The sequence below is a fragment of the Brienomyrus brachyistius genome, chromosome 12, assembly GCF_023856365.1.
Source record: "Brienomyrus brachyistius isolate T26 chromosome 12, BBRACH_0.4, whole genome shotgun sequence".
NCBI classification, from domain to species: domain Eukaryota; kingdom Metazoa; phylum Chordata; class Actinopteri; order Osteoglossiformes; family Mormyridae; genus Brienomyrus; species Brienomyrus brachyistius.
In genome coordinates, this window is record NC_064544.1 from 6124318 (window position 1) to 6147276 (window position 22959).

At 49.6% G+C, this 22959-nt stretch overlaps 1 protein-coding gene and 1 long non-coding RNA gene across 4 annotated transcripts in view; one reads left to right on the forward strand and one right to left on the reverse strand.

Moving 5' to 3' along the window:
* Positions 1-687: 687 nt before the first annotated feature.
* Positions 688-22959, reverse strand: part of LOC125705316 (mineralocorticoid receptor-like) — a 53294-nt gene continuing 31022 nt past the window's right edge. For 2 of the 3 annotated variants that reach the window (XM_048971815.1, XM_048971817.1), the window contains exons 3-9: positions 18448-18578; positions 12602-12718; positions 8789-9094; positions 8308-8452; positions 6271-6401; positions 3047-3204; positions 688-2713 (exon numbers count right to left, since the gene is read on the reverse strand). In XM_048971815.1, coding sequence (XP_048827772.1) covers positions 2558-2713; positions 3047-3204; positions 6271-6401; positions 8308-8452; positions 8789-9094; positions 12602-12718; positions 18448-18578 — 1144 coding nt within the window. In that variant the 3' untranslated portion in view covers positions 688-2557. The remainder of the gene's footprint in view (positions 2714-3046; positions 3205-6270; positions 6402-8307; positions 8453-8788; positions 9095-12601; positions 12719-18447; positions 18579-22959) is intronic. The other variant, XM_048971816.1, reaches the window with a different exon arrangement.
* Positions 13167-13606, forward strand: LOC125705319 (uncharacterized). Its single transcript, XR_007381469.1, has 3 exons — positions 13167-13259; positions 13368-13475; positions 13548-13606. It is a non-coding gene; the product is annotated as an uncharacterized LOC125705319 (long non-coding RNA).

Here is a 22959-nt window from a genome sequence, read left to right on the forward strand (position 1 = left end):
CTCGGGGCTCTGGCTTCAATAGTGTCCCTGTCAAGGTGGGTTTGTGGCGATGGGGCAGCCTGCACACATCTGCATCTGACATTAAAGCAGAAGATGATATGCAAGATGCCTTTTCATCCAAAGCGTGGAGAGGGCCGTCTCAAAAAAAAACTCAGAATTAATCCCTTATTCTACTCAAGCTGTTTTAATAATTGTATTCAAAACCAATGCGGAGTGTAAAAAACAAGGTAAAGAAATGACACATCATCAGATAAAATAACATTTGAGTTTGGCGACCTCTGAAACTAACGAACGTGTGTCCGTCACAAAAAAGGAGGGAAAAGATCAGTTGCTCGGAGTAATTACTGAAAAGTGAGAAACATGTTAGCAGATCGATTCAAGTAAATGAGCGAAAGACCGTAGCGACCATATTGCTTAAGTGAACTTATAAACAAGCACCTAAAAGACGCTTAGCCACCTATTTCTCACGTTTTTCAGGCTCACGCCGCCTTTCCGGCTGAGCTTCAGACACGACGAGGACACTGCAGAAGCGGGAGGCGCAGAAAAAAAGCTGAAGTAGAAACGTGTTACTCATCCGCGGATCGGCTCCAAATATTTACAACAGGATGAAAATCATACAAGATAAAGGCACCACGTTCCCATTGTAAAATACACTGTAAACATCTCTTCAGTAAGCATGCATAAACATTTTACTTTACAAAAAATATATTTAAAAAAAATGGACTTACATGTTTTCCGACAAAATATAATTCTTCCAAAAAATACTTTCTCGTCCTTCCTACAGCCCATTATCACATAGTATCGTACATCTTTGTAGCTTATCTCAGAATCCTCAATTTATAGACAGCAATATACAGGGCTGCAAAGAGAGCAGGAATCGTTTGTGGGTAAACTACGAACTCGCTCTTCATTTTATCATATTAATGTCATCCTTGTGTAGTTTCCGTCCTCCTTCCATTGCAGGTCAAATGCAAGACCATATTATAAAATCTTTGCAGGTTCAATGTAAGAAGATATATATATACACACATTTTCTTTCGACTAAGAAAAATTAAAGAATACTAATGCCCGATAACTTGTGTGTGAAGTAGGCGGCAGACATTCCTAAAGGAGGGATGACAACCGGAAAGGCAGATCACTACTGACCCTCCCGATTCTCCTCCCAAATTAGACTCACTTGCAGTCTTGCTGATCGCTGCTTTTCAGCTCTCATCGGGTGTTTCTGGTGCATCACATACAAGACAAGCCCCTCCAGAACTCACCCGGTGACGACAGACAGTTCCATAATATCGTTTAATGCGTAGGCAGCTGTGATATGGACTACTAGCATTAATGCATTTGTTACGCTACTTTGTGGAGTATAAATTTAAGCTTTAAGATGATGGTTTGGTTTGGTTGGAAGGGATGAAATTTACAGGCTTTTGTCAAGTACAAATTTTTTTCGGGCACTTTTGAAGGGCGATTTATAAGTTCAATTTCAGGTCCCAGATGTAATTTAAGTTTTTGCCAATCTTCAGTTTTTCATTGTCCTTTATGAGGACGTCTTTTCAGCCTACGTGTTTAGATATATATTTTTAATGCTGTGCTACATGGACCTTGTTACAAATTATCGTCAATCTGAGCAGACTAAAACATAGGCCTACTTATAAGAATGTGAAATCCGTATTCTGGCTCCTGGAATTTTTGGGGTTTTGCACAGAGCGCTAGTTTTTAACTATAGACACTGGGAGACCGGTTTAAAAAATCCAGGGAATGTTATTGTCGGCCCACCGCACATAGTAAGGAGATGAGGTGAGATTCACGTCTTTTCTCCATGTAACTCACATTAATTCAATATGAAAAGAACTTTAGGCTGGTGCGGAAACTCGCATACTCCTTTGAAGCTAGAAACCACATAGTAGCCCCCAAACTTGTGTGCATGTCACCTCTCGCCTACGGTCACTGGGATGTGCCGTTGGAACGTGACGTCATCCTCTTCCCCTCCTCTTCCGCTCCATGCCGCTGAGGTCACGTGTATCTGTTATTCAGATAAGCTGAATCGTATCTCTTTAAATTTACAGCATGGTTTCGTTGGTTAAGCCCTTAAATTACATCACATTTACACCTGCATTTGCCCTTATAGATGTCCTAAATTTCCTCAGGGATGTCTATAGGGTATAAGTGTGTGTGTGTGTGTGTGTGTGTGTGTGTGTGATGGCTCCTTTAAAACAGAACAGTCTCTGCTGAAATCATCATTAGATACAGGTATTGGCATCCTGCATCTTTTATCAGGCGTGATTAAAGGACTTGCAAGTTAAGGTTCAAGTGACTGAGAGTGTTATACCGAGGTTATACCGAGGTGCGACCTATGGCTTCATGTCCACTGAAGCAGTGGTCTTTGGGGGGGCAGACGTTCGGTCCTTTTCAGTGTCGTCCACCGCTGTTCTCCTCCTGGATGGTCCAGCTGACCAGAGCTGGTGGTACGCCAAGCTCCCGGCTCTCTGGAATCTGACGGGGGCTGACCGGCTCGGGCTAATTTAAGGCAGCTCCTCCTCTTCTGCAACGTTTCCCTCCGGAGTCATTTTTTGTGAAAGTAGAGTGTGTGGGTCAGACCTGATTCTACCTTTGGTATCTGGTCACTAATGATCTCCACCAGCATCTCAGGAAATTCCACCTTCAGCGCCTGGGATTCCCGGAAGGTGTAGAAGCAGAAGTCCAGAAGATTCCCCACCAGCTGGAGAGATGAACAGATTGCAGTCTCAGTGATTACACTTGCACTGCCGAATTCCAGAACTCCCCCATCTGTGCCCATATCCCCTTCCTGACTTCCAGCGAATAACAAGCCCCAATCGTAGTACCAATTCCGTTTGTTATCGTAATCGCCACGTTTCCTCCCAGCCCTGGGGGAGTCGTCTAAGGGTCGGTTAACCATCAGCAGATCTGCTCAGAGACCCAGCGCCCTCCTTCCTGGGACCCACGTTAGGATTTTGCTGCGTGAGGAGCACATCAGACCCCCCAGCCTCCCGCTGTCCCACCACGTGTTGGGAGCCCCCTGCTGTGTACTCACATCATGCATGGCATCCAGGAGCCTCGTGAGCTGGTAGAAGCGTGGCCACGTCTGGCCCGCAGGCCCCGTGCTCTTGGCTATGGATCTCCGCAGCTCCTTGATGTAGTTCATCCGCATCTCTTCGAAAGTGGCCTGGTTCTTCAGGCCATCTTTAGGAACTGTCGGGTACGAGAAGCACGTGAGGTCACAAACAGCTCATCACGTACTCGACACCACCTAGGACCATCCACTGGATATCAGTGTTTATACCACACGATCCACAGCTCTGAAGACACTCTAGTAATGGGACACTGTGCACTGCCTATAACCACATCAAGGGATTGTGCACTAGATGGACAAATATTGGGGCACCCCTAGTAATTACAGGATTTGGCCGCACAAGCCACACCCCTTTCTGACATACAGGTATATAATTAAGCACACAGTCATGCAGCCTGCAGCATCGAACAATGGCAGCAGAATGGGGGTCATACAGAAGAGGTTAGTCAGCCCAGCACCATCAGTTACTACCATTTACAAGTGGCAAAAGGGAGCCTTATTGTGAAGTGGCACCAGAAGGTCATTTGGAGTTAGATGAAGAGAAGGGGATTCGAGAGACCAGGAGCAGGGTTTGGCTCAGACGGGCCGCATCACAAAGGTGGAAGACGGAAGGTGACGATGGACGGAGATGCTTGTTGATACCTGGGCCTTCTAGTCGACAAGCATCATTTACAAATGACAAGCTAAAAATACATTTACAAAGATGGCATTTCATAAGAGCCGACCTGACAAAACCCCGGAAGGGTTTTAGATTACAGAGTTGGCAGAGGTAGCTGGCTTGGCAGAGGGCGGCTCTCACGCCCAACACCCATCACGGATTCCCGGCAGCGGCTCACAGCTTTAGCCACCGGTTTGTGGGCAAGCATGTGGAGGTAAACAAGGTGGCTGGTATCAAATGGAATGATGTTTTCTGGTTTGGGAACCTACACTGCCAGGTCACAAGATTCCTTCAGCGCTTAAGTTGAAATCTGAGCTGTCACTGGATGACTCAGCCCACGGTCCCCTAAGCCAGGACCAATGGGTGTCTGTTCCTGTCCTTAACAGAGCGTCAAGGGTCAATCAGCTGAAATGCTGAATAGCAAACAAATGAAATGGGGAAAGAGATAAAACATTTTAAAATCAGACGATATAAATTAGAAGTTCAGGCAGTGAATAATGAAGCCATCCTGTTTAATGACTGCAGGTCTGACTAACCGGAAAGTCGAGCCCAGAATCGCAAACAGCCAGAGGGTTTAACTGACATTCAGCCAAAGACCAACAAACTTCAACACGAAGCAGAAAAGGACGGATGGGGGAACACCGGCCCAAGACGCCGACCGGCGTTCCCGGGATTCCTCCTGGCGTGTCTTCGGCATGGCGGGGGGGCCCTCGGGTTGTCATTAGGCTGCTTGGGAGGATCTCGACATGATGTTCCCCCCACCCACACATACTCGCTGACCCACACGGTGTCTGCCAGTTATGCCAGAGTACTGCTGTCCCGTCCAATGTGCGTTTCATTGCTGAAGCGGCACTAATTAGGGAGTTTACTCAGAGAAATGCTTATTAACCATTTACACCCTCTTGCTCAGCTTCACCACTGCGAGATTTTTCATATGCGGTTTTTTGTGATTCGAGTCCATGCCATTCGGCCTGAAAGTGGTGCTGAATCGGGAAGGTGATCCCGGCTGCTGATCCGGTCAGAAAAGCACTGGTCTACGGCCCCAGCTCCGATTACGACTCCCCTCTGGTGTCGACAGACCAAATGTCCACCACAGCCACAGCTGGCGGAATAACTCAGGACAAGGGCTCATCACCCCGGAAGGCCAAGGGCAGCCTGCATTTATGGCGTCACTAATTATCTACAATATGCCACATGGAACAGCAGCCCCGAGGAGGCGGCACCCGGATTCCCCTGGCATCAGCGCTGTCATATTCCTCAGCAGAAAACCCCGAGACATGAAATACTCAACTAACGATGAGAATAAACAGAGTAAAAAAAATACTATGAAATGAAATTCTGAATAGGAAGCACAGACGACAGAATTATGGGTATTATGTGTGAGCTTTAATAGGCTAAAAGATCTAAAGGTACTAAAAGATTTAAGAAGAACAGCAGAAGTAAAAACGAAGAGCTTAACAGGTTAATTCTCTGTTCCTGCATTGCCATGGAAACAGCTTTCAGTCAATAAAAGCAGCATGCCTTTATTACATTAGCAGGCCGATCTAACATTTCTGGTCGTTCGGCTTCAGCCTCAAACCTTGTGCAATTAACAGTCAATTATAAAAGTTTATGTTCTACACATTTTTGATTATAAGTAAGTACTTGGTCACAGTTTACACAAAGCTCTGCGAAGCCACCTAGTTGCAGCACATTATAACTCATTCAGTCAGGAGTTGCTCACAAGAATTCATGCGGTGAAATTAAAACCCCCCAAAATTCGCATCCCAGCCTTGGATACCTGCAGATTTTATATACGGTGCCGCTCCACATAAATCCTCCAAGTTAGCGTACACTTAGCATTTATCGCTTAGCATGTCGCTAATTGCCTGTGAATGGCGGTAGCCCTGCATAGTCACCCTGAATGACATGTCAGTACAGAAGAAAAGACTCCAACGCGTAAGGCATCGATAAAACCCCAGAGCTTAAACGCAGGCAGCTGAACATGGGGATTCGCGCAAGTACGAGTTTCACCTGAAACTGGCATTTTTCTTTGTTGACTGTCCAGCAGATACAGCAGAAGGTTCTCTGCCGAGATCATCATGAGATTCCCTTCTCCTGCCAGGCTGCCCTGAGGAGAAGCAGCCCCCCCCCCCACACTTCCTTTCATATTCAGGCTCACGTTTGAAGGGAATCGAGGAACGCAGCCACTGCTGGACGACGGCCCAGAGTCTGACTTAGCAGGCGCTGCAGGACCCCTTAAAGTCTAACCCCGTGCTTCCTTACGCAAAGAAGCTTCTGCGGCACCTCTGAGGCAGTCGGGGCCGGTTTGACTCTGAGTCCTAATGTTCACGTAAGCACTCAGCAGGGTGTGAACAGAGCACTCGGCGAATTAAGATAAGGTCAGGAACCAGGAAGTACCTGGAACATCGCATCCCATACCGAAGTCTTTGTATGCATGCATGTGACTCGGATCAGATTATCAGAGGCGGGTACAGGGAGGGCCAGTACAGTAGTGTGACCCCCCTCCCCTCGATGGCGCCCTCACCTGTGCTGAGAAGCAGCAGAACCTTCATGGCAAGGAACTCCTCATGGGTCAGCTGCAGCCGCACGAACTCCTGGCTGACCTGCCTCATGCCCACACACAGGTCGTACATGGCTGACTGCTGCATGCGCTCCCTGGTGGTGGGAGAGGGAAGGACATAAGCGGTGAGGACACATCAGCCTGGACCGTCCGGCACCACACTGCACGAGGAATCATCGGTAAAACCCCCAACTCTAGCGGCAGGGTGATCTATCAACATCACCTGTCTGCTATCTGTGCTTTAATAGGTGTAAGCCTGAAATCTCGCTGCAGAACTACATTCACACAGTCACCAGATCTCACCTCGGTGCGACAAGCATTCGCGTTCACAGCAGAGAAATTAACAAGGAAGACATAACACGACAGGATGGCATCCTCTCCAGGAAACAGCGAGGGGGCGGAGCCAGCCCTGAGAGGGTGGGAGATGCACTTCGCATATGTCACCCACTAATGGGAATCTGGATCCTCTCACACACGAGTTCGCGAAATTGCCAAAACATCTCCTGGTCCACTAAACCCATTACATCTCGGGGGAGGCTGTCTCTTTGAAACTCCGCATGTCTGCTGTGCTCTTAGTCCTTCAGCTGTTCGAAAATATTTAAGGGAACATTCAATCCAGAGTATATTATGATAATTTGGAATAAGCGAAACAACTGGTTATTGCGAATGCTAAGTAGGTGTGCATTCTGTAGCTATGACCAGCAGACTGGCTGGTTACCGGCACCTTGATTAGGGATCCGTCTGACTAACAGGCAGTAAAACGCATGACAGAGACAGATCATGCCAGATCACACCAGATCACGGCTGATCCTCTGCATGTCGGGGATCCCTGCCATTGCTGCAGCAGGATGGGTGCCTTTCGGCACAGACACAGAGCGAATCGGCACCTTGGACAGGCCCCCAACGCAATGGGCCTCGCTGCCTTCACTTCCAAGCACTCGCCTCCCCCAACAAGCAAGCTCCTGGTTGCTATGGGAGAACCGCTGAATAATTACTACAAAATAACCTCTTCAGCTAATGAGAGCCACAAAGGCACGGGAGGAAGCAGGACTGACACCAGGCTGAGAGCAACTTAACACTGGCAGAACAGATGTCGAGGCGACAGGCTGAATTCTAAGACCCTTCCTACAAGCACCTTCAAATGTGTCTTTGGTTCATGCCTAAAAATGTTCTTTTCATTATAATAATATTACTTTTTGTTGCTGCTGGTGTAACATCATAAAAGGAGTTAAGAATCACCCAGAACCATCGGAGTGTAAGTGTGGACCGAGCCCATGGCTTAGAGTTTCCTTTGGGAAGCTAGAATCGGGTCAGAGTCCATGTGAGTCACATGGGGATAGTAATGTCACCACCGCAGTAACACGTCCTTAGCTGCCTGCCTTTGACTGCTGACGTAGGAGAAAGAAAGAAAGGAAAGCTCTGCTGAAAGGAACAGGCCGTAACGCTTTTGAGGCCTTGGCAAGATCCAATATTAAGTTAAACCCCCAACACAAGGTGACAGATGTACCATTTGGTGACATCAGCTTTAGTTCATTCTGAAAGTGACCTGCAGGGGTCAGTGCAATTTTGCTCGTGCAGTTTAACGGACATTTATGCAAGTTTATGTTTTGTTCCTTCTTCAGTGTTCACAACTGACACATGCAAATTCCTGCACTGTGGTGCTGACTCACAGATCCCTGAATGTTTGTGAAAGGCGCTGAGTACTAGGGGGAATTTTTCCATCTACAGTATTTTCTTGCTACACCTGTTAAATGACATCATTAGCATGGCCGCCGTATGATAACTGGCCAGGTGTGTGGCATCCTGCGTGTGTGCCCTGCAGTGTGTGCCCTGCAGTGTTTATCCTGCTCCGTAAGCACTCTCTGGGTGATCTCCATACTCCCTCGTGTAGACGCTGACTGTTACACTCAGTCAGTCTCTGTCTTTGTCTCCTGTGGGTGGCCTGAGCAGAGCGGGCCGGGTCAGACGCGGCGGGAGAGGCATGCTTGGCGTCTCACTCACTCGTTGAAAACCAAATCGGGCGCGAAGTAAAGCATCTGTCCGTTGGTGTGTTTGTAGGATCTCCAGCTGAGGGCGAAGGAGGAGAGGCACATCCAGGAGTACTGGATGAGCGTGATCTGATCCTCGATGGGCAGAACCCTAAAGCCTGCAAGAGCACAGGAGGAACCGACTGAGGACATGGTGAAGGAGAGTGACCAGGCAGCACGATAAACTGTCCAGACCAGACAATGCCACGATTTAAAGGCTTCCTGCCATAAAGCAGAAGGGACTAATGCCTAAAGGGACTGCGTAGAGTATCACAGCAGGAACTGGAGCTTAGTCATTACTCAAGTTGTTATAAACTAATTTCACAGACAAATACTGTCATATACAGGTATCAACCTAATGAACTAATACACTAAAAAACTAATGTTTTAGGAGAGTGCTCTTCTAATGTATGATGTGAAGAACGTGGTGCAGTCCATGCTGACAGGACTCGGACCTGGAAGCACTTTGGCCCACTTGACCACCCGGATCATCTGCTTCCCGGCCAGCTGGTTGAGGCTGGACAGCAGGTGGTCGGTGGTGTCCGGCTGGGTGTTGTCGTAACCTGCGTACACCACCTCCGGCTCGATGAGCTCCAGCACACTGCAGATGGTGGGCGACAGGTGTGCCGTCACCCCCGGTGAGAGTGGCACCAGGGCGGCGCCGCTGAGCTCTGTCTCGGGCTCCAGGCCCTCCTTGGGATCCGGCGGCGGGGGGTCGCCACCCCCTTTCAGCTTCCCCAGCTTCTTGGACTTCCTGGCTGCTGGCAGAGCAGCACAAAACGAACGGTCACTCAAAGCAACACAATTATTCCCTGGTTCCAAATTTTGGATAACCAGTCAGGAAAGAAGCTCTAAACACTGCCAGCTGCAGTGCAGGGTAGAAGCTGGACAAGCATGAAGTGCTATTATCAACCCGGTTTCCCTGGAGACACAATGCAGTGTCGTGTCTGGCCAATAAGAAAATACCCAAGTATCTTACCTACCTAGCTGAAAGCTGTGGTGTGTGATTTTTTTTTCTGAATTTAAAATATGGTTTTGCATTAAACAATAACAGACTGGTAAACTTTGGGGAAATTATATTAATCAGAAATTACTGGGCTTTTTCATTTAATATCCTTCGGGTAACGGTACAGGGATGGATGTCAGCTATTTTTTTTGCAGCTGCTAATTTTTAAGGCCTACATTCATATCAGCTGTATAAAATTACCTGCTGGTTGACTGTTAGAATCGGGTGCTAATTACTCACTTTATTGGCATATGTTAAGTACCACAGACTAAAACTGATTTCAGCCGATTCAGTCAGTAAGTCAGTCAGTAAGTCAGTCAGTCAATAAGTCAGTCAGTCAGTCCAACTTTGATGCTGTGACTTTTCCCTGATAGTGCTGAAGACAGACCTTGGACCACTGATGGAATTACAAAGAGACAAAGTAAATTACAAGCTAGATGTAGGTTTCGGTGCTAAAAATGAACTGAATCGTAAATGGTTCATCTCCATCACCTTGCCTTGGCTCTGTCGGCCTGCTCCATCTCGTCTCTGTCACCCTACCATGTCTTTCGCACCCTGCCTCTCCTCCGCTCCATTGCCCTGCCGTGACTCATTCCTGTCACCCTGCCTCTCCTCCGCTCCATTGCCCTGCCGTGTCTCATCCCTGTCACCCTGCCTCTCCTCCGCTCCATTGCCCTGCCGTGTCTCATCCCTGTCACCCTGCCTCTCCTCCGCTCCATTGCCCTGCCGTGTCTCATCCCTGTCACCCTGCCTCTCCTCCGCTCCATTGCCCTGCCGTGTCTCATTCCTGTCACCCTGCCTCTCCTCCGATCCATTGCCCTGCCGTGTCTCATCCCTGTCACCCTGCCTCTCCTCCGCTCCATTGCCCTGCCGTGTCTCATTCCTGTCACCCTGCCTCTCCTCCGCTCCATTGCCCTGCCGTGTCTCATCCCTGTCACCCTGCCTCTCCTCCGCTCCATTGCCCTGCCGTGTCTCATCCCTGTCACCCTGCCTCTCCTCCGCTCCATTGCCCTGCCGTGTCTCATCCCTGTCACCCTGCCTCTCCTCCGCTCCATTGCCCTGCCGTGTCTCATCCCTGTCACCCTGCCTCTCCTCCGCTCCATTGCCCTGCCGTGTCTCATCCCTGTCACCCTGCCTCTCCTCCGCTCCATTGCCCTGCCGTGTCTCATCCCTGTCACCCTGCCTCTCCTCCGCTCCATTGCCCTGCCGTGTCTCATCCCTGTCACCCTGCCTCTCCTCCGCTCCATTGCCCTGCCGTGTCTCATCCCTGTCACCCTGCCTCTCCTCCGCTCCATTGCCCTGCCGTGTCTCATCCCTGTCACCCTGCCTCTCCTCCGCTCCATTGCCCTGCCGTGTCTCATCCCTGTCACCCTGCCTCTCCTCGGCTCCATTGCCCTGCCGTGTCTCATCCCTGTCACCCTGCTTCTCCTCCGCTCCATTGCCCTGCCGTGTCTCATCCCTGTCACCCTGCCTCTCCTCCGCTCCATTGCCCTGCCGTGTCTCATCCCTGTCACCCTGCCTCTCCTCCGCTCCATTGCCCTGCCGTGTCTCATCCCTGTCACCCTGCCTCTCCTCCGCTCCATTGCCCTGCCGTGTCTCATCCCTGTCACCCTGCCTCTCCTCCGCTCCATTGCCCTGCCGTGTCTCATCCCTGTCACCCTGCCTCTCCTCCGCTCCATTGCCCTGCCGTGTCTCATCCCTGTCACCCTGCCTCTCCTCGGCTCCATTGCCCTGCCGTGTCTCATCCCTGTCACCCTGCCTCTCCTCCGCTCCATTGGCCTGCCGTGTCTCATCCCTGTCACCCTGCCTCTCCTCGGCTCCATTGGCCTGCCGTGTCTCATCCCTGTCACCCTGCCTCTCCTCCGCTCCATTGCCCTGCCGTGTCTCATCCCTGTCACCCTGCCTCTCCTCCGCTCCATTGCCCTGCCGTGTCTCATCCCTGTCACCCTGCCTCTCCTCCGCTCCATTGCCCTGCCGTGTCTCATCCCTGTCACCCTGCCTCTCCTCCGCTCCATTGGCCTGCCGTGTCTCATCCCTGTCACCCTGCCTCTCCTCCGCTCCATTGCCCTGCCGTGTCTCATCCCTGTCACCCTGCCTCTCCTCCGCTCCATTGCCCTGCCGTGTCTCATCCCTGTCACCCTGCCTCTCCTCCGCTCCATTGCCCTGCCGTGTCTCATCCCTGTCACCCTGCCTCTCCTCCGCTCCATTGCCCTGCCGTGTCTCATCCCTGTCACCCTGCCTCTCCTCCGCTCCATTGCCCTGCCGTGTCTCATCCCTGTCACCCTGCCTCTCCTCCGCTCCATTGCCCTGCCGTGTCTCATCCCTGTCACCCTGCCTCTCCTCGGCTCCATTGCCCTGCCGTGTCTCATCCCTGTCACCCTGCCTCTCCTCCGCTCCATTGCCCTGCCGTGTCTCATCCCTGTCACCCTGCCTCTCCTCCGCTCCATTGCCCTGCCGTGTCTCATCCCTGTCACCCTGCCTCTCCTCCGCTCCATTGCCCTGCCGTGTCTCATCCCTGTCACCCTGCCTCTCCTCCGTTCCATTGCCCTGCCGTGTCTCATTCCTGTCACCCTGCCTCTCCTCCGCTCCATTGGCATGCCGTGTCTCATCCCTGTCACCCTGCCTCTCCTCCGCTCCATTGCCCTGCCGTGTCTCATCCCTGTCACCCTGCCTCTCCTCTGCTCCATTGCCCTGCCGTGTCTCATCCCTGTCACCCTGCCTCTCCTCCGCTCCATTGCCCTGCCGTGACTCATCCCTGTCACCCTGCCTCGCCTCAGCTCCATTGCCCTGCCGTGTCTCATTCCTGTCACCCTGCCTCGTCGCAGTCGACCTTTCTTATCTCGTCTCTGTCAGCTTGCCTTATCTCTGTTACCCTGCTTAATCGCTGTCATTTTCTCTCGCCTTCATTACCCTGCCTCTTGTCATTTCCATTGCTCTGCTGTCTGTATCACCCTACTTTGTCATCTCTATGTCATCTCTGTCACCCTTCTTCATCTTGACTCTAATCCTGCATCGTCTCTATGTCACCCTGCCTCATCTCTTCTCTGCCCCTCTGCCCCATCTCTGGCCTGCATCCTATATTTCAGTAAGCATGTGGAGAGTTCACTGTGCTGATACAGATCACTTGACCTGGCTATCAGGCTGGCAGTGAGCTGTACCCAAAAGTAAAAACACCAAATGTCATATGGGGCGTGGTAAAGACTGGCCGTGGCTTGTTTGCATGATAAACAGGTTGTGACGAGGACACCGCGTTGTTACTGACCTCCCAGATTCATTCCTGCCTGCAGACACTTTCTGACGCGGCATGCCGGGCAGTTCTTGCGCCGGATCTTGTCAATAATGCAGTCGTTTCGCCCGGCACATAGGTAGTTGTGCTGACCTGCAGGGGGCAGCATAAGTGAAGTGATTAGGAGGTCAAGCTAACAACCTGCATCTCATAGAGAAGTCACACTCAAATCCACTCTGCATATTTAAAAGTGAGAAATAAAATCAAGTGGTACATTTATTAGTGATTATTTAGTTAAAAATTTAAATCACTTAACCTGTAAAAACATCTTACGATTACTTGATTTACTAATGACACAGAACGTGATGTGAAAATACACACTTGAACACAGGAACATTCTGGGAATGACACTGAAAAGCTGACGCTGTCCCCCACCCCCACTCCTGAGCTACAGTTATAAGGCCTGTGAGAAGCTGCAGGGGGGGGGGGGGGCGGCTGCCGCCTGATTCCATCTTAGGTGACGATGACGACAGGACCACATCATGTGGAGTGTTTCTATGAACCTACAGATGCATCAAGCCGTAAGACAGCTCGCTAATGTACACCATGCAGGTTTGCTAAAGCAGCCCGCTAATGTACACTGCCTGGGATTGGTAAGGCAGCCTGCTAATGTACACTGCCTGGGATTGCTAAGGTAGCCCGCTAATGTACGCTGCCTGGGATTGGTAAGGCAGCCTGCTAATGTACACTGCCTGGGATTGCTAAGGCAGCCTGCTAATCTACACTGCCTGGGATTGGTAAGGCAGCCTGCTAATGTACACTGCCTGGGATTGGTAAGGCAGCCTGCTAATGTACACTGCCTGGGATTGCTAAGGCAGCCTGCTAATGTACACTGCCTGGGATTGGTAAAGTAGCCCGCTAATGTACGCTGCCTGGGATTGGTAAGGCAGCCTGCTAATGTACACTGCCTGGGATTGCTAAGGCAGCCTGCTAATGTACACTGCCTGGGATTGGTAAGGCAGCCTGCTAATGTACACTGCCTGGGATTGCTAAGGCAGCCTGCTAATCTACACTGCCTGGGATTGCTAAGGCAGCCTGCTAATGTACACTGCCTGGGATTGCTAAGGCAGCCTGCTAATGTACACTGCCTGGGATTGCTAAGGTAGCCCGCTAATGTACACTATGCAGGATTGCTAAGGCAGCCCGCTAATGTACACTATGCGGATTGGCTAAGGTGGCCCGCTAATGTACGCTATGCAGGATTGCTAAGGCGGCCCGCTAATGTACGCTATGCAGATTGGCTAAGGTGGCCCGCTAATGTACGCTATGCAGATTGGCTAAGGCGGCCCGCTAATGTACGCTATGCAGATTGGCTAAGGCGGCCCGCTAATGTACGCTATGCAGATTGGCTAAGGCGGCCCGCTAATGTACGCTATGCAGATTGGCTAAGGCGGCCCGCTAATGTACGCTATGCAGATTGGCTAAGGCGGCCCGCTAATGTACGCTATGCAGATTGGCTAAGGCAGCCCGCTAATGTACACTATGCGGATTGGCTAAGGCGGCCCGCTAATGTACACTATGCGGATTGGCTAAGGCGGCCCGCTAATGTACACCACTTGGGTTTGGTAAGGCAGCTCACTAATGTACACTATGCAGTTTTGCTAAGGAGGCCCCGTAATGTACGCTACACAGGTTGGCTAAGGCAGTCTGCTAATGTACGCTATGCCAGATAGCTGAGGCAGCCCACTAATGTACAGCACTGTAAATGATCTCATGCAGATCCCAGCAGACAGAGCCTAGAAACAGCGGAAGGAGATTTACTGCGTCCCGCCTACTATGTTTGTCTGGGAGCCAGGAGCCAAATCTCTGCACAAGGAGGCACGGCAGCTGTAATCCGAGCCACTATTTTTGGCATAGTCACATGACTATTACATAAGCGTTTTCTTCTTGCTCTGAAAAACAGTCGATGGAGACGCGGAAAACATGCTCACATAAGTCACCTCAGATCTATTAAGGTGTGTGGGGGGGCAGGCCAGCTTCCCACAGGAAGTGCCGCCCCCCCTGATCTTACCAACACTGACATCTTACTTCAAACTGGTGTCTCTTCTCTTTATAACTCCATGTCAGAATCAGAGGAAAACCTCTCGGAGGTGTCTGCTATTTGTGGAAAATGCTTCGGGTTTCCTCATTGTCCTGTGACTGTGGGACGCACATGTGATTCACTGTGGGCCTTTGATCTCCTTTAGCTAGCCCAGACGTCCAGCTGTAAACTGAGTGTGTTATTGCTATCCTTTCCTCCCCGGGCTCATCGGGAAGAGAGAACGCATGATGGAAACACAGAGACAGGAGAACACAGAGATGGGAGAGTGGAGAGAGGCCAGTTAGGTATGGGAGCCACTGCTCTCATTCCGAGAAACTGAGAGAAATCGGAAACCTGAACAAATTAGATGCATGTCAGTGATAGCTCAGTGTGTCAGGTGTAGGTACCCCCAGGCACTGGGCCCAAAAACAGATACGTGTCAGAGAGAGCTCGGTCGGAGGCGTTTGGGTTGTAGGTACCCCCGAGTACCCAACTGGAAAATAGAATGCAGCCAGATCTTGCAGCTGCCAACTCTACAGGTATATGTCCACTAACTCCACAGACCCAAGTACCAGGCCCGATACCTGCGTGAAATGTGGCCGCCCATGTGTTTCCAATTTCAACCGAACCGGTCTCAGTCGTTTCTGCCAGTTTCAATAATTTCACTGAAACAAACTGGCACAAACATGGCAGATGCGAATGGTGGGCCAACGTCACAGTGAGTCACGTGATCATATCTCAGAAACTAAAGCAGCACAAACGAAAATTCCAACAGCACAAACGAAGCACAAACGACTAAGACTGATTTAATTCCAACTGGATATACATGAGGTTCTTTACGCAGGTCAGCGCGCTTCTTCCCAGTGTGTCTGGGGGCATTTCTCTACACAGTGGCATAGTACTGTTTCCAGCATTCCATTGCGCTCCATCAACCAAACTGCAGCCACCCCTTCTTTAGCCCGGGCCTCTGCACTTACACTGATTCAACCCAGCTGGGGTCTCGCACTATTGTACCACCTTAAACATCACCAAGCCTGCGATGTCAGCCCTATCACAGGCCAACCCCGGGCACTGTTGCAGCACCAGTGTCTGACATCACCTGCGTCAGTGTAACGCTGGTACCAACGTCGACAGCAAAATGTTTCTGCATAAAGTCATCAGCAGCCAAACAGGCTGTAAGGATCCGCTCAGACCTATCTGGGGACAGGCACACTGAGCTGAATCATGACCATGTGCATGATGCCAACGTGCAAAAAGGAATCTATACAGCAACAGGAATATCACAGGCCACGCCGACAGTCTCATTTGGTTATACAAAAGAACACAAACCCTGACTTTCTTTCTGACATTTTGCATTGATGTCAAAGAACAAAGTTATCAAGTGGTGGGTGGAAAAGATGGCTGATAACACTTGCATAATGGGAAGGAAGATATATCCTAAGTCATGAGAGGCCAGAGTGAAAAAAAAACAGGCGACCAGGCCTGATTGGCTGTGCAGACACCAGCCAATCAGAAGCAGCCATAATGGGTGGTGACCAGTGACAGCGAGAGCAAAATGGAGTCAGATGAACCTTCATGCCTTTATGACGTTATCTTAATGACTGATTATAATGTGCCCGCGGATGACCCTGCTCCAAATAAGTGTCTGGAAGATGGATGGCCTAACCTCTACAGCAGCTGCAAGACAGCACCCCCTGTGGACATTTCCTGCCATAATCCTAGCTACCACCTATCTGATCCAAAGATCTTAACAGCTGCTGTCGGGATCAGAGGCGCTGCTAATGCCTACTTGTGTTCTGGATCTCTGTGCTGACTCATCTCCGTGAAAAGCAGAGCTCTCTCCCCCTCCCTCTCCCCCTCCCTCTCTCCCTCTCTCCCTCCCTCTCACAGCTGCTGCACTGAGGTTAGATGAGGTAACCTGCCCGCAGCACAAATCACTGTTACTGTACGACCTGCTGAATATAAATAGGATCCTGAGGGAGGCGCCGTGCTGCTCGCTTCCCGCTGGCAGGGGCTGGGAAAGTGTAAATCCGAGTGGGAACGCCACTCAGACCAAAGGCATACTCAGTGAGGGCTAAACGGAGGGAGAGTGTGACCACTCCATCAGGCACGTCGGATCCTACACAAACCTACTCTACCAAGGATCATCACACAGACGCTTTAAATGCATTCTTAATGAACAAATTAGGATACATTAGACTGTACATAGTTTTCTTATTACAGTACGGAATGCCATTTAGTTTGAAAACCCTTTCCAGCTGTACATCGCCTGCCTTGGGTGTAGCAGTGCTGTCCACACGCACCGTCTGTCGTTTTACCCTCTTCAAACACCAATTTCTCCTCATTCCCTTAAGAAAGTTACACTTTAACAAGCACCTGGTTCCATTTACATCTCATTAGGACCTCCCTGGAGAAGGAATCAGATGGGATTTTCACAGGAGGTACACGCTTCTCTGGCAAACATCAACACACTGGCCAGCAGTCACACACTTCTCTGTAACACACTGGCAAGCACTGACACTGTCCTCTGTGACACACTGGCAAGCAGTGACAAACTCTGCGTAACAAACTGGCAAGCAGTGTCACACAAAGTAACACACTGGCGAGCAGTGACACACTCCTGTGGAACACACTGGCACTGGATTGGTTGAACTTTTTCAAAGGAATGTCCTAGGCAATGTTCATTAGAAAAACACTGTGAGTTCAACCAAAAATTAGGCCTGTTAGTATTATCATCATTAGTAATATAAATTATTATGTGACATTAACTAATCTCTTATGACACAGTGAGCTCTCTGGCTAAGTTAAAGTAATTGAAGACAACATTTGAATTTACTTTGCATAAGAGTTCTGAAGAAGGATCATCAGCTTTATCGTACACTGGGAATAACAAAAGCGTCACCCCGTCAAAATGCAGCTCCTTCCATTTATCTGCTTAGCAGCACAGCCTCTCCCGCCTCGGCGAATCAGACAGGGCTTATTTACTGCCATCCTGCTTGTCATCCCCCCCCCCCCCCCCATCAGACCTGCTATCCAGTAATGCTGTTCATTTTGAGGATCAGTCACCTTTTGGATTCTTTTTAAGGCACTAAATAAACTCCTCTGCAGAACAAGCAGGCTGCTTCTGGGTAGATGGCCTAATCCAGGGCTGTTCAATTTGTGGTCCTCAAGGTCCGAGCACTGCTGATTTTCCAGGCTTCCTCTACCTGTGAGCCAGGTGTGAAGCCTCTGAACAATCAGGAACAGTAATTAAACTAACTACCTGGGAGAACTGAAAACAAGGCCTGGATTTGGAGTGAAGGGCCAGATTTGAAGAACCCTGGTCTAGTATAATACTAATACTAATATAGACACAGTACATCACAAAAATAATGTACTCACTATATTCCCCCCCATACATACGATAGCAAACTTGGGGGTCACAGTGCAGGGGAACAGCAAGCAGCGACCCTGGAGCAAGCAAGGGGTAAGGGCCTCATTCAGGGGCCCAACGGCCACATCAATCTGCCTTGATTTCAACTGGCAACCTTCCAATCAAAGGCACAGCCGTAACCCACTAGGTCACACATCTACCCCTCTATTCTATTCTATTCTATTCTATTCTATTCTATTCTATTCTATTCTAGTCTATTCGGTTCTTACCTATGTCATTTCTAATCTACTTATTGGCCAAGGACTAGCCGAGGCTCCTCCTATTTTTTTTTATAGTTCACAAAAACTGTTTAGTCTGATCATTACTGGTTACCTCATAGGCAGGGTTTGTGAGAAGCAGTGCATGCAGGGTGAAACAGGGGTGACTTACCCTCCACGGCTCTCTTGAAGAAGACCTTGCAGCTGCCACAGGTGATGACCCCGTAATGGCAGCCGGAGGCCTCATCCCCGCAGACCAGGCACACTTTGGCTGTGGTGCCGGAAGATGAGGTTCTCAGGGGGCTGGAAACACAGCAAAGGGAGTTTCAGCATTCAGACCTCGAACACGGATCACAGTAAATACACGGTAAACAGCAGCGTTTGCCTCCCGCCGCTGAAGCAGACACCATATCTGTTCACCGTGACTCACTAAAGAGCTCACAGCAGATATCAGCAGCTTAAAAACGCATGTTGTCACGCTCACTTTGATGTTTTTTGTATATTACAGCCCCAGCACTCCCCTCCAGGGAGGCAGTGAGATTAAATCGATTACCAAAGGTCAAAGAGCAAAGCGGAGTGTTTCTATATGTGAGTGTGTGTGTGTGTGTGTGTGTGTGGGGGGGTGTAATAACTGAGGCAGGTGAGGGGCAATAACTGAGACAGGTGAGGGGCAATAACTGAGACAGGTGAGGGGCAATAACTGAGACAGGTGTGGGGTAATAACTGGGGCAGAAGTGGGGTAATAACTGAGCCAGTTGCATGGCAATAACTGAGACAGTTGTGGGCAATAACTGAGACAGGTGTGGGGTAATAACTGGGGCAGAAGTGGGGTAATAACTGAGCCAGTTGCATGGCAATAACTGAGACAGGTGTGGGCAATAACTGAGACAGGTATGGGACAATAACTGAGACAGGTGTGGGACAATAACTGAGACAGGTGTGGGGCAATAACTGAGACAGGTGTGGGGTAATAACTGAGACAGGTGTGGGGTAATAACTGAGGCAGGTGTGGGGCAATAACTGAGACAGGTGTGGGGTAATAACTGAAGCAGGTGTGGGACAATAACTGAGACAGGTGTGGGGCAATAACTGAGACAGATGTGGGGTAATAACTGAAGCAGGTGTGGGGCAATAACTGAGACAGGTGAGGGGCAATAACTGAGACAGGTGTGGGGTAATAACTGGGGCAGAAGTGGGGTAATAACTGAGCCAGTTGCATGGCAATAACTGAGACATGTGTGGGCAATAACTGAGACAGGTGTGGGGTAATAACTGAGGCAGGTGTGGGGCAATAACTGAGACAGATGTGGGGTAATAACTGAGGCAGGTGTGGGGTAATAACTGAGACAGGTGTGGGGTAATAACTGGGGCAGAAGTGGGGTAATAACTGAGCCAGTTGCATGGCAATAACTGAGACATGTGTGGGCAATAACTGAGACAGGTGTGGGGTAATAACTGAAGCAGGTGTGGGGCAATAACTGAGACAGGTGTGGGGTAATAACTGAGACAGGTGTTTGAAGGCTGGGGGCCTTCAAATGAGTAGCATCCCATGTGTGGATGGGCACCAGAATCCGCCTATGCTTCAGAAGACCTGCTGTTGAACATGTGAACTGCCGTTGTGCCACAGCAGAGACACTTGAATGGATATATCAGTGAACAAAGCGAGGCCTTTTGGCACCCCCCCCCCCCCCCCCACCACAGTAAGGATACAAAGCAGAATGAGAGTTTGTTCCCCACACACAGAATATCAAAAATACGAAATAAATCATGTTCTTTACTAAATCAGCAGAAATAGTCTCTGTGGACCTGGTATGTCTGCAGAAATGTGTGTTATGAGCCGAAAGAGCAACCTTCAAAGCATCCCTGATGGCGCCAATCGTACTTCACGCGGGTCTGAACTTCCTGCGTTTACCAGCAGAGGCGCTGTTTGTTCTTCCCAAACAGACGTGTGTCCAGGCCGCCGTTTAGCCCAGAGCCCCCCCAGCACACGCTCCTTATGGCGCGTCTCCCGCCGTGCAGGTGCCTGCGCCGCGTCCCAGCCGGTCACTCGCTTACATCACCAGGCAACATTTCACTGCTGACAGTCGCCTTCCGGCGACCTCCACTCCCCCAAACTTGACTGACTTTTCTCTATCGATAAACTTTACTGATGTTAAATGAAAGAAAGGGTGCCCCCCCCAATCCCCACTAATCCTTGCAAGAAACCAGTGACAGGATTATGACAATATTATTTACAACATTATTACATGTGCAGGGATATTAGGACTGACCCTCGCAACCTGAAAACCATCCTGACGTTAAACCCACCAGAACTCCAGACTTCACAGATTTACTGTAGATTAAATTCAAGACTCTACCTTAAAACAGAAGCTTTTTGGCAAGAAATTACACTCTGAAATCACACAAGTCTAAACGTTTCTAATTTATTCTCTCATACTGCTTCCTTCAGTTGGATTCATTTATTATTTTTTATCTCTTGCACAAAGATGTAAACCCGACAATTGAATCCCGAAAAGCTTAAAATATTTGTGTTGACCTTTACACTTGTTTTACATCACCTAATTAGCTTCTCGGTGTTAAAACACAATATCCATGGCGACCACCAACACTCAACAGAAATCTCACGCAAAAATGTTATGCTTCCTGTGTTAGATTTATTGATTTTCGCAAACCTTCACTGAATGATTATGGTCACCATAGTAACCTGCTTGCAGTGTCCATTTATTTATTTATTTTTAAAAAGACCAGCAACAGCAAGCAGGAATGAACGACGTTCCTTTGGGATTTGAACTGCTCACATATGTACTGCACCCTAACCACTGAGCCACACACCAGTCAAGTTATTAGACTTCATTTTACATGTAATTACTTTTGCATTTAATTATCATGCTAAATAACTTCACATTTAGGTTTTCTTTTAAGGTTCTAGGTTTAAGTTCAATGTTAACATATTCGTAGTTTTTAATGGTAGTGGCAGTGAGATCTTGTATGGCACAACTGCCAAGAGACCTATATCCCACAATGCAATGCGACAGGAGGGGCCGGTTCAGAATAGCTGTGTGCAGGATGCAGGGCTGCCAAGACTCACGCATCTGGAGTGACGCTCACACTTCCAGACTCTCACGTCACGCAAAAAAGCTTATGGAAAATATATATTATAGCAATATAAACCCAAACTTAGCTACATCAGAAGCGTTGGTGGTAGTCTGCAAACCGGCAGACTATGTAGAAGGTGATAAAACTCTTACATACATGAAAATGCGTGTGCATGCATGTGCAGACTGTCTCGAATTGAAAATCTCACGCCAGTCAGTTGACCAAAGTTGGAACTGCCATCTTCAGGCACATCTACAGACAAATGCAGGGTAGTGTGGGCATCTGCTGCTTGAGTGGCAGTGGGAGCAGTGGGGGCATGGCCCACATGCCAGCAAACACATCTCCCTCTGCTCTCACACCTTGGCAGCGTGACGGTCCCTGGTGACAGATGGGCAGAGGCCTGGGGTACCAGACAGCATGTCTGCATCCTCAGAATCAAACTTCAAAATGGCGTCTATTTACGTTAACACAGTAAATGGTCAGGCACTCCAGCTGCTGCTGCCCAGCTAAAGTGAAGCGCTGCATCAGTGAAAAGGCCTCGTAGAACATCGTTTGTGAGCATAAGCACTGCTTCAGTAAAAAGGCCTCGCCAGCCGACGTTTGTGAGCATAAGCACTGCTTCAGTAAAAAGGCCTCGCCGGCCGACGTTTGTGAGCATAAGCACTGCTTCAGTAAAAAGGCCTCGCCGGCCGGCGTTTGTGAACATAAGCACTGCTTCAGTAAAAAGGCCTCCCGGGCCGGCGTTTGTGAGCATAAGCACTGCTTCAGTAAAAAGGCCTCGCGGGCTGGCGTTTGTGACCATAAGCACTGCTTCAGTCAAAAGGCCTCGCCGGACGGCGTTTGTGAACATAAGCACTGCTTCGGTAAAAAGGCCTCGCGGGCCGGCGTTTGTGAGCATAAGCACTGCTTCAGTAAAAAGGCCTCGCGGGCTGGCGTTTGTGAGCATAAGCACTGCTTCAGTAAAAAGGCCTCGCCGGCCGGCGTTTGTGGCCATAAGCACTGCTTCAGTAAAAAGGCCTCGCGGGCCGGCGTTTGTGAGCATAAGCACTGCTTCAGTAAAAAGGCCTCGCGGGCCGGCGTTTGTGAGCATAAGCACTGCTTCAGTAAAAAGGCCTCGCCGGCCGGCGTTTGTGGCCATAAGCACTGCTTCAGTAAAAAGGCCTCGCCGGCAAGTGTTTGTGAGCATAAGCACTGCTTCAGTAAAAAGGCCTCGCCGGCCGGCGTTTGTGAGCATAAGCACTGCTTCAGTAAAAAGGCCTCGCAGGCCGGCGTTTTTGAGCATAAGCACTGTTCCTCAAGCTCCTGCTTCAGTCAGGACTTGAGGAGGCGTCCAGACCTGTAATCAGAGGTCTTCATCAAAGACCAGCTGCTAAACAGCTGCCACTGCATCCTCCCATCTGTTATCAACTTAAAGGGGCAGAGTTCCAAAATACACAGACAGTGTATTGTGTGTGTGTGTGTGTGTGTGTGTGTTTTTTTTTCTTTCACATAAGATACTTAGCCATAGGTGGGAACATCATTTGAAGTTTATTATATCATGTGCATGCAAATGACCACACTGAAAATGCAAATATACCTTTAAAAACAG